This window comes from Echinops telfairi, unplaced genomic scaffold (genome assembly GCF_000313985.2).
Source record: "Echinops telfairi isolate 266 unplaced genomic scaffold, ASM31398v2 ScPeMD7_23;HRSCAF=83, whole genome shotgun sequence".
In the NCBI taxonomy this organism is placed as follows: Eukaryota; Metazoa; Chordata; class Mammalia; order Afrosoricida; family Tenrecidae; genus Echinops; species Echinops telfairi.
In genome coordinates, this window is record NW_022103920.1 from 6,364,160 (window position 1) to 6,375,587 (window position 11,428).

The 11,428-nt window shown below is 55.4% G+C and overlaps 2 protein-coding genes across 2 annotated transcripts in view; both read left to right on the plus strand.

Moving 5' to 3' along the window:
* The window catches only part of MKRN1 (makorin ring finger protein 1), an 18,949-nt gene that overhangs the window by 3,273 nt on the left and 4,248 nt on the right, over window positions 1–11,428 (plus strand). The window contains exons 2-5 of the mRNA XM_045288912.1: window positions 168–256; window positions 6,457–6,585; window positions 10,167–10,396; window positions 10,656–10,879. Of these exons, the coding sequence (XP_045144847.1) occupies window positions 168–256; window positions 6,457–6,585; window positions 10,167–10,396; window positions 10,656–10,879 (672 nt within the window). The remainder of the gene's footprint in view (window positions 1–167; window positions 257–6,456; window positions 6,586–10,166; window positions 10,397–10,655; window positions 10,880–11,428) is intronic.
* The window catches only part of SLC37A3 (solute carrier family 37 member 3), a 64,638-nt gene continuing 64,037 nt past the window's right edge, over window positions 10,828–11,428 (plus strand). Inside the window, exon 1 of the mRNA XM_004714033.2 lies at window positions 10,828–10,879. The gene's annotated coding sequence lies outside the window, so the exon portion shown is untranslated. The remainder of the gene's footprint in view (window positions 10,880–11,428) is intronic.

Sequence of the window (11,428 nt, forward strand, 5' to 3'; positions counted from 1 at the left end):
CCCCCCACTTGCAACCTCTCGGCGCGTCGCCCCCGCCCCCATGCAGCCCCGCTTTGGTATCTCTCCTTTGTACACGCATCTTCGGGGCCGGCGGTTCGGAGCTTTGTCTGGGGATCGAGCGGGCCCGGCCGGGGTCGTGTGCCACTCGGGGCCCTACGAGCTGATAGCCCCCTCCCCCGGCGGGGAGGTCGCCCCCGACTCCCGAGGCGAGGTCGCGCTGCGTGGAGGCGTCGTTGGAAGGGATCGCTGGCGGGCGGTTAGTATGCTTCGGGGTTCGGAAGAGCGGGGCTCGTTTGGATCCTAGAGCGATCGCCGTGTTTGTTCTAGACCTCGAGCGGTAACGGCTATAAGCTGGTCGTTTTCCGCCGGTTGGAAATCCCAGCCGAACTACGGGTCTTCACTTAGGCCTAATAATGTATATGTAAATAGTGGGGTGGGGGCAAGAAACGTGTATTTTCTTAAGGTACGGAAATCATTGCCCTAGTATTGGGACCCAAACCCAATTCACTGCTATCGAGTCGATTACGACTCATCGTGATCCTGTCAGCAGGTTCGAACTGGCCCTGTCGGTTTCTGAGTAGAAAGGCCCGCCTTTCTCTGAGTGGTAGCCGAACTGTTGACCTTGAGGTTAGCGAGCCAGTGGCAAAACGTGTTAGCAGGCGCTTCTTCCCTTTTTGAAATGATACATTTGGCGTGTGAATGCTAGGTGGAGTCCAGGAGCGGATGGAGGAAGCATAAAGGCTATTTCAGATAACTTAATCTCTCATCTGTGGACACAAGGATGGAATCCCTTGATTAGCCAAGGAGTAACGATTTTAAAGTGACCTTTCATAGAACCACTTGTTTGGCTCTTATCTTGACAGCCCTGTGGTTGCTTGTTAGGCAGGCGTGGTGGTTGAATAACTAGTGTAAGCGCTCTGGACTGCTCACCATGCAGCCTGCATCTTCTTCCACTGTGAGACTCTGAGGGACTGACAGTGTCTTGGTCTTAACTCCTCTTGCCCCTAAATGGGGAGAAAGATGGGGTTTTCTACTCGTGTAAACAGTCTAGAAACCCACAGGGTCAAACCCTGGCCTGGGGTCGCTGTGAGTTAGTGAGTTTTTCAAGCAGTTCCTGTCACTCACCTTCCCTCCGGCTGGTGGTTTTTCTCTTTTCTCGCTTCTCATTGACATCACTTTCAGAGACCAGCGTAGCATAGCGTAGCTCATCCGACAGCCCTCTCTTTCTTCTAGAAGCTTTCCCAGATTGTTCCTGGGTCAGTGGGAAGCCTTTGCTCTCAGGAACCCATACATTTAATGTATTTCAGAAATTACCTAACTGAGCAATTTTGTCACCTGAATGAGTAATCTTGTAAACGTGAAAGGTTCCGGGTGAGTGTCGGATGTGTGTACTCAGGAAAGAGCACCTGAATCTTTGCGGGTGATTCCCATTACCTCCTAATTACAAGTGCCCTCGTTTTGTGCCCCCCCCCCAGCATTCCGATAGCCTTTGTAGCTGTTACTTAAGAAAAATTACCTTTAGAACATAAATCCATTCCAGATTTCTGGACAGGTGTTGAGTTACATGTTTGCCATGGTTATGCGTTATTGAAGATTCAACTTGATCTCTTTGTTTTTGTTTCCAAATCTCCTTTAAGTGGAGGATCAAGTATGTAACTTCACTTACCCATCCCAGGGCCTGTGCTCCCTCAGCAGCACGGGGCATTGTTCAGTGCCTTGCCTGCCACAGCACGTGCGCAGTCAGTGTTTGAATTGTTGATAAGCCCCTGCCAAAAGTCAAACCAGAACCCCACCACCCCCCACTCTCCTACCCATCCCCCCTTTCCAAAGTTTCCTATGTGAAAGCAGCTCCACATCTCCTGGGGGGGCTTCAGGCCCTTCAGCTAGCAGTTGATCACTTAACCCTTTCATCCCCAGGACTGCTTCACTGATGATGATCTAAAAGAATAGCATCATCTTAAAGGGCACTTAGATGGGAGTCACATACTGGAGGACTGTTGTGGAAACAGGTACCTGACTAATCAAAGACAGGGTATATTTTATGTGGGTCCTTAGAGATTATGCTTAAAATAGCAAAAAGAAAAGGAGTTGGAGATAACTAGCCAATGAATGGGATGGATCAGAGCAGTACAAGGCTGAGGGGAGATGGTAAATGGAGAGGGTGGGGTGGCACTGGTTGCTTAGTAAGCCACATAAACACCACCACCCCCTTTTTTTTCTGGGACACATAACCCTTTTTATAAACAGTCAGATCCATTGCTGTGGTGGGTGCTGGAGTCAGTTCCAACTCATAGCAACCCTGTCGGTCAATAGGAGGGCCCCTTAGTGTTTCTAAGGCTGTTGTCTTTACAGAAGAAGCTGGCTGATTGCTGTGGGCCTAGCCACCACCCCACCGAGCCACCTCCCTTGAGGTTCCCCACTGTACTGTGTGTACTGGGAAGACTCCTCCACTTTGCCACCATGCGCACCTGCAGTAGATTCAAGACAAAAGGTTTTCTAGAACATGCATGTATTTCCTGAACAGCCTTTGTCATCCGGAAGCCAACAGGCCTTCAGTTAGAGACCCAGTGACTGAAACCAGAACCAGCCTGAGAGGGTTCAAAGTGGTGGCTGCTGCCCTTGGACACCCACTTCTAGGAAGCTGACCAAGGCCATGCTCCCTATTGGGGTATACAGTACTCCTTTTGGGGTGTCAAGTCCTTCGCATGAGCTACCAGAATGGGACAGTTTCTCCGAGACTCGGGTACTCACTCTTACTGTGCTTCATTTCTGCTGCCCCCTTGCCCAACAGCCCACCTGGCACTTTCCTTTCTGAAGCCCTGTGAGTGGCGCCCTGGGCGTGACCTTGGGCTGGCAATCCCAAGGGCAGTGGTTCAAACCCACCAACTGTTCTTGCCAGGCTGACTGCTCTTCGAGTATTGACAACCTCGGAGAGCCTGCCTGGGTTCTCCTAGCCTCAGGGTAGAGGACTCCTCACCTGGTGTGCACCCAGCCTTGGGTGGGGGGCTGGTGAGGGGGGCCACAAGGGTTCCTACTTAAATGGGACACCGCACTTCTTCCCCAGCTCTCACATCCCACGGGACTGGCCTGCTCTTCTATTTGGACATGAGACAGATGGACACCATTTTCTTAACATGCTCCTGCTGTGTGTATTTGTGTGTGTGTGTTTGGGCGGGTGGGTGGGATGTCTTCCTGGCCGCTGAAAGAGCCATGTAGAGCGAGTGATCCCCTTGCTCCCTCCCCAACCCCGTCCAAATTAAACTTTGTTCTTATAGGAGCCCTGGTGGCACAGCCTTTGTTCACATGTTGGTGAATAGAGCTTAAAAGGCAGAGACCTCACTGTAAACGACTTGTCCAAGGGCTAATGGAGTCCACAGTCGATTTTCCATCGAAAATTAAGTGGTTTTTTTTTTTAAAGGAAATGGGGGCTGTCTGTGCTCGAGCAGGCAAGGAGTCAGCACTCAGAGAAGCGAGAGTCCTGTGTGACCCACACAGGTCACCTTAATGATTCAAGGTGTTTCAGGGCTGGCACTTAAAGTGTCCAGTAGAGTCTGGTCTCTGATCTTGGGAGGAACAGGATCAGTGTGGGGCAGGTCCCCACAGACTGGGAGGCTGGGTGCCCAGTTAGTCAGGGTGGTAATTTCTCAGGCTGTTGGCTTGTCTAGGGGTGGGCCTTGCTTATTGTCTTCATTTCCATGAAACACTCAGAGCCAACACCGTTACCAGACCGTGTGCACCTGCTTGGAGAGTAGCCTGATTGCCTGGACTTTGTGGGGAGGGGTGTGGGCTCAGCCTGAGTCATGCATCAACGTGGTGGAATTTGTAAACAAACCCCAAACTGATTTTGATTCTTTGTCCTTCAAAGAGAGGTCCAGTTTGAAGTGGGTTTCTTGTCTGCCTTCTCTGACCCCTGCTAGCCTAATAGGAGGTGCAGTGAGTCACTAACCACTAGGCAGGCCTGGCAGTTGGAACCCACCAGCTGCTCAGCCCTGCCCTGTAGGATTAGTGAGTGGGTTGTCTTTTGGGAAGAACTGGTGGTGCTGTAGAATCTAGCTGGGAGGAGGGTACTTGCTGCCACCCACAGTGCAGGATGAGGCTGTGTGCTCCCGTGAAGGTCCGTCTCTGAAAGCAAGCCTGGGGGGGTGGGGTGGGGAGGGTGGCGTGTGTCAGGTGCCACGCGGTGGCTGAGGGTGTGGTTTTTGGTTTGGGTTCTTTTGGAGTCTGCTCCACAGCTCGTGGCACGGGCCGGGCTGTGGGGCTTCTAGTTCTGGCTGTGCCACAGCAGGCAGCCTCGTCTCCTGGCAGCTGAGTAAGGTGATGCTCGTGGGTGGGGACATGTGACAGGACTTGCTTCTAGAGTTTCTATTGGGGTGCAGCGGCCATGCCGGCTGCCACTGCAGTTGCTGGATCCCTTGGGCATGCTGCTGGTGGCACTTGGTGCCGTGTCTGGTCTGCTGTCCTGACCTGGAGCCTGTCGGGTCCACAGGGACAGGACTCGCACTGGGAGCATGCCTTTGTCATTCCCAGGGGTGTCCCTACCCTGATGGCTGGCTCCTGTTTCCCTGATGGCCTTTTCTCCCTGCTCATCTGTTCTGCAAACCTCTGTCCAGACCTAGGGGACCCAGAGAGGCAGAGGCTGGAGAGCGAGCCTAGCGCCAGGCCGGACACAGTGGAGGGTTTGAAACAGGAAGGGGTCACACAATCAGATTCAAGTGGAGACACCCCTTCAACCTGCACTCCTGGTGAACCTGTGTTGGCCAAATGGTCACATGTTTCAAACCCTCCAGGCTCCTGCCCCCATTTGCTCTCCTCATTTTCGGTCCTGCCCACCCAGGGCCCTCACACACGTGCCCCTCTGCTGGAGTGGGCTCCTTTCTCTGCCTGTTACTAAGCCAGGCCTGCCCACCTGCCATGTGCTGGCCGGCCAGCCGTGGTCTGCCTCAGTTCCCTTCCCTCGGAGCTCTTTCTGGGGTGGCCCAGTCACAGTGGTGTTTTCATGTCTGTTTGTGTGACTGGCTTGTGTCTTGCCTCCCATGAGATTCCAGCCAGCATGCCAGGGGTGGTGCCTGCTTGTACCTGGGTTCATACCTCTCCGAGTTTGGCCAGAGTGCGGTCCGATGCACTCTGTGTCCTGGTCCCTATGGCAGGGAGGGACAGACCTTGGTTGGCACTGCTGTGCGTGGCAGTGCGTCCTCACCCAGCTTCCACCACAGCAGTTGTCTGAGCACGAATGGGGTGGTGGTGGCAATACCAGGGAACGCTGGCTGAGTGAACCAAAGACCAGGACAGTGACCCCTCTCCTGCCCCCAGTGGATAGGAAACTTTCCCCTAGGAAAGTCCCCAACCCTGAGCTGACAGAGAAGTAAGTCAAAGGCTGCCATGGGCCGGAGCAGGTGAGCGTGCTTGGGCCTGGCACTGCCCACCACCAGCCTGTTTCCACACTCTATGGCCTTCAGGTTTTAGGGGGCAGGTAGAGTGATGTGGGTGCCGTTTTGTCACAGCTAGGTGAGGTGATCAGGATCAGGCTAAGAAGTGGAGGGGGTAAGGAGCCATGCACGCTGGGTGACGGGGTGGTGGGATGCTGCCTGCTCTCCGGGCCTATGTTCTTTCTTGGCAGGAGCACATGGCCAGGCCTTTGTTTCCCCGGTGGGGCCACAGAGTGGGGTCTCACTTGGGTGCTGGACTGCCGAGGGATTAGGGGTGACGGCTACCTTGGGAAGTTGTGGTTCAAGACCAGCCCTAACATTTCCAGTGCTGTGACTGGTAACCCCTTCCCAACCCGAGTCATTGTGCCAGTTTGGGGTTCTTTTTTTATCGTCACCTAATCCATATATTATACAATTCAATAGCTCAGTCTCGCCAGTGTTTTCACTGGCCTGACGTTTCCCAGTGTCCCAGAGCCAAAGTCTCATGGGTCTTAGGTTCATTGCTATCTTTCATCAATGAAAATAGGGGCAGCCAGCTCTGCCCGGGGGTAGAATGGGGACAGAAGAGGGGACCTAGGGCTGGGCAGGCCACAGCTGTGTTCCAGCAGCAGTGTACTTGAGCCAGCTGCTGCTCTGCCTGTGGAGACAGAGACTGCTGCCTGCGCCACTGTTGTGGTTGCTACACTGTAACGTGTGGCGATCGTTACAATGTAATTCTCCGCGAGTTGTGGGAGGCCTTTGCTTGCTTGTCTGAGTCGGCCCTGTGTGCAGACTCATCTACTGACACAAGCAGCCTCCACATAGCACTGGGTCATGTGGGCAGGCCTCCGGTGGCCTCCGAGTCTCAGCCCACGGAGCTTAGTAGCTCCAAGGCTCGACGCCCGATGCTCTGCTGGCAAGACAGGTGCCCTTGGTGTGCGTGTGTGCGAGTGTAAGTGGCAGAGTGGCCTCGGAAAGTTGGTGGGGACGCTCCAGCACCCTCCCAGGACTCTGTCCCGCTCACCCCGACTCGCTGCCCTCTGTTCCACAGGTACTTCATTCACGGCGTCTGTAAGGAAGGCGATAACTGTCGCTACTCGCACGACCTCTCCGACAGCCCCTACGGGGTCCTGTGCAAGTACTTCCAGCGAGGGTACTGCATTTACGGCGACCGCTGCAGGTGAGCCGGTGGGGAGAGGGGGGCAGACTGGGAGAGATCATGACCCCAGTCTTCCCTGATAGTGCGTTCCCACTCCTTAGACATCATGTATGTCCAAGCCCACTCATACTGTGGCCGCCAGAGGGGAGGGTAGAACTGGTGCTTCTGAGGTTCAGCATTCAGGAGCAGATAGCCCTGTCTCTCCCAGGGAACAGGGTAGGTTTGCTCACTGAGGGCTCCTCAGGGCAGACTCGTGACTGGTGGGCGGCACCCAGAGCAGGCTCGTCATGCAGCCTGAGTACATTTGGTGGAGGAAGGAGACTGGAGGCAGAGGCTGCTTCTTGGCCCTTTCCCACCAGCTGTGAGGGCTCTGCTCAACCAGACAGGCGTGAAGTGGGGTGACATGGTGGTCTGTATCATCTAGCCCCAGCAGACTGAAGACCTGGCCCAGGAGCAGTGGAGGGGTGGGAAGGTTGCTTGGGTGCACGCTTGCCTCTCAGAATGGCTGAGATCCCGGCCGGTGACTCAGTGACCCCTGAGATGAGGCCAGAGTGAGCTTGGTGACACCCATCCTAGCACCTCTAGTGGACTTGCCCTCCAATCCAGAAGATGTCTAGGTGTATTTGTTACTGGTGATTGGAGGAACCCCCTGAGAGGAGCTTATCTGGGTGGACCTGGCTCACCTGCCCTCCTGAGGGGACAGCAGCTGTAAGCTGGCGTATGGCGTGGCTGTCAGCTGAGCCCCTCTCCAGAGATGCTCCAAGGTCCCCAGGATGCAGGGTGAGGCCACAATCCTTATAACGTCAGTGCAGAAGCCCTTGGGTGTCTGCCATCCCTACCCCCTCAGCACAGGAACCCAAAACCACCCCACCCTCCAGGGCAGGGGATTCTTAAACTACCACACGAGGGAAGACTTTTTAACAAAGCCCCAGACACCTTTAAATCACATTGTTGGGGGCGGGGGTGGGGGTGGGGGCAATTGTGTCAGTGGTTGGATTCTACTGCTTTAAGTCCACTAGGGTAAGAAGCTTTGAGTGGGCAGGTTTAGTGTCACCCCCGTCTGTTTTGTTAAGACCTCTAGTTTGAACAGTGAGGAGCCTTGGTGGCATAGTGGTTATGCATTGGGCTTCTAACTGCAAGGTCAGCAGGTCAAAACCACCAGCCACTCCTTGGAAGAAAGATGAGGCTTTTCTATATTGGCAGAGTTACAGTCTAGGAAACCCACAGGGACCGTGCTGCCCTGTCTTGTAAGGTTGCTGTGAGTCAGACTGGACTCGTGGCAGTTTGATTTTTTGCTTGAGGGTGAGGACGATGGGACAGGGAGATGCCTTCCATAGGACCATGAGTGCTCAGAGGCACATCCTCTGGGATCTGCGGTTACGCTCTCCTCTGCTGCTTAACCGGAAGGCTGGAGAAAGGAATGGCAGTAGCTTGTTTGTGAGGTGTCTGGTGTATGCGTGTTCCTGTGTTTGGGGTAGCAGTTACCAGGTGACCTGGCTCTGGAGGGGTGCCTGGCTGGTTTGGTAGGCCATTTAAATGGAGGGGCTGGACCAACCAGGAGTCACTGTGTCCTGAGGGGAGTGGCGTTGTGGGTAACAGACTGAGGCAGTGGGGAGTGGGCTTTTATTCTGTCTGCACTGCAGGGAACATGTCCTCGCCCAGACATGAGCCCTGTGAAGGGGTCCCATGTGCATTTCAGTGGCACTGAGGGTGCCCCTGCAGGTGTGCAGCTTGCTCACCATCGGGGCCAGACAGTCCCGACGGGGGTTCCTTGTGAGAATTGACAGGGTCTTGGTGACAGGCTAGCTGGAGAAGGGAGCTTACGGAGGGACTGCGTGTCATCCATGACAACTGGGGGAAGGCCTCTCTGAGCTCCTTTGGTAGAATTGCATGCTGGGTCCAAGTCTTCTTTCGCAGAGATGCTCAGCATTCATATCAGCGTTGCTTCCCTGTTAATTGGTTGCGTGACATGTTTCCTGGAAGGGGCAGAGGAGGTTCTGTGCCGGCAGCTCCTCAGGGCCGGGACGTTTAGCTCTGTTTATAACAGGGGGGTTGCAGTGACCCTGAGGCAGGTCACACAGGGCACACAGACTGTGCTGTGTCTGGGCTAGGGTGGGAGAAGGGGAGGGGGGCGTGGCTTTGGTCTGCTGGCCACATGACTGCTCCAGCAGGGCCTTTGTTTTCCCATTTTTGCTTTATTCAGGTTTGCTTTTTGCATTCATCTTTCACTTTGGAAAGGCTGTGTACCATGTGCGATCCTCTCAGGAGGCAAGTGAACCCCATGCAGGGACACCCAGTTTTCCCCCCGTCTTCGCCCAAGTCATGCCTTGGTGGCTTCAGCACACTAGTGGCCAGGTGAAGGGGGGACTTGCTGAGCACTCAGGTCCCCTCTGTAACTTTCAGTGTCTGCCATTAATCCTTCACGTCTGTAGTGAAGGCTGGCACCTTGAAGAAGGGGCAGGAGACGTGGGCACAGTGCGCCCTGTGAGCTGGCTGTGCACTCCAGGTGTTGGCAGTGCTCACTTGGGGTGAGCAGTCAGTCAACGCTGGCACCGCCTGGTTTAATACCTGTCCTGGCCGCAGTAGCAGGTGTGGCCAGTGGAGGGATCAGCTCTGTGCTTACATTGAACTGAGACTCACTGGAGACCATAAGGGTGGCAGGGAACCCCCTCGCCCAGCCATCAGAGACACATGGAGGACATGTTGGTGGTCCTTTGCCCTCGCTGAGTGGCTCCTGTGCCTGCCTCACCTGAGCTGCCCCGCTGCAGCAGGTGGAGGTGGAGGCGAAGCAACATAAGGATTACAGACCGGCTCAACAAACATCTGTACACCAGAGGGCACGTGTCACAGAGTCTTTGGCCTGCAGTGACTGTCGTAGTACTCTGCTCCATTAGGGTGGTAAGAGCAGAGTTTGTGGTGTGGTGTGCCAGGCCTTTTTTGCACAGCAGGTCCAGGGGGGGGGTCGATCCTTCACCTTTGGGGTCAGCAGTGCCTGGCCTTTTGCAGCCCACAGGGACTCTGGCCGGGCCCAGCACGCACATTTCTGTCTAGTTGTATCCAGATTTAACTTGTAGCTGAAAATGCTTAAAGAATCGTGAGGTACTCTCTGAAGGAAATGTATTCTCCGTTTGGGGACTGGGCTCTGGTGATCTTGTGACTGCGAGTGGGTGGCTGTGGAACAAGGGTGCGTTGTCTTTGTAGGGATGCCTTCCTGTGAAACCAGCAGTGTACAGACCAGGCTGTGCACTTTGACTTGCTGGTCTTGAAAGGCAACACGCCTTGCTGAGTCTGCCCTTGCTGAGCTGCCATGACCATGCTAGCATGTCCCCTTGGAGGCTAGTACGTCCCCATGGGGGCTGACTGGGTGTGACATGAGTCTGCAGCAGGCGGCCACACAGCGTGTTTTGCACAAGCTGGTGCTGCCTTGACTGCATAGGAGTGACAGAGGCCACGAGGCCTGCAAGGCCAAAGAGTCACTGCTTGGCCGCTGCTCAGCCTGCGATCCCTGGCCTGTGGCCTTGCCATGAACATGCCCTCAGCTGTCATGGTGATGACACCGGTGGCCCCCACTGACTGACTGTTTGCGTGCCCTCGTCTTTCAGGTATGAACACAGCAAGCCCCTGAAGCAGGAAGAAGTGGCCTCGGTAGATCGGGCTGCGAAGCCTTCTCTCCCCGGGCCTGCCGGCCTCCCACCGGGAGTTGGACCACTTGCCGAGATGAGTGTCGGTGAAGTGGAGTCGAGAAGTCCAAGCTTTGCTGCTGTCGGGGCTGGTGCAGAGGACTGGGCGAATGCCGTGGAGTTTGTCCCTGGACAGCCCTACTGTGGCCGGAGTGAGTATGCTGAGGAGTCCGGGGTGGGGCGGGGCATTCTTGCCTGCACAGACAGCCAGCTGTCCTGCCTTCCTGCCTGGGTGTGCACCGTGGGCAGCGTCCTGTCATGGCCTTAGCGGGGACTGTCTCATCCTCCATGGGGCATTGAGTGCTGTTGAAGAGCAGCGAGAGTCTCCCTTCCTCCACCTATTGGGTCTCATTTCGGGCACTGTCATTAGTGTGTCTGCCTTACACGTACTGTGCTCCTCTTACTCTGCAGCTGCCCCGGCCTGCCCTGAAGCCTCCCCGCAGGGCTCAGTGACCACAGAGCAATTGGAGAAAGAGCAGCCCGTGGACACCAAGAAGCAGCTGTGCCCCTACGCCGCGGTGGGCGAGTGCCGCTACGGGGAGAACTGTGTGTACCTCCACGGGGACTCATGTGACCTGTGTGGGCTGCAGGTGCTGCACCCCATGGACGCTGCCCAGCGCTCACAGCACGTCAGAGTAAGTTCCCAGGGGTTTCCTTGTCCATGGAGACTGTCGTGGTGTGGGGGCAGCTGCTGGCCTGGCTTCCTTGGCAGTTCTACTCTGCTCTGTTAGAGGCTCGGGCCGGGGCCAGGGGCCTCGTCGCTCTCTCAGGAGCAACTTTGAGATGTAGTCCATACTGAATTTATTAAAACCCGCATTTACAGGATGGTGGGGCTGTTTTCATCCTCCTGCCCAATTTTAGACCATTATCATTAGCCCCAAAGAAACCCTAAGCCCAGCTCATGTTTCCTGGAAGCCGACTGGTCTCCTTCCTTGCTGTCTGGGCACTGTGGAATCGTATAAAGTGGGCATCTTTGACCTGGCACCTGTTCTCCAGGACCCACCCTCCGTGGTAGTGCTTTGTGGCAGGAGCCATTTGGATGGATGTGGGTGGACAGGCATATACTTGGGGGGGGGGCTGGTGGTGCTGTGGGTTAGGCACTGATTAGACTGCTAGCTACTGTGAGGTGGCAGGATCAAGCCCTCCCAGTCCCTCCCAGGGAGAAAGCTGAGGCTGTCTGGTTC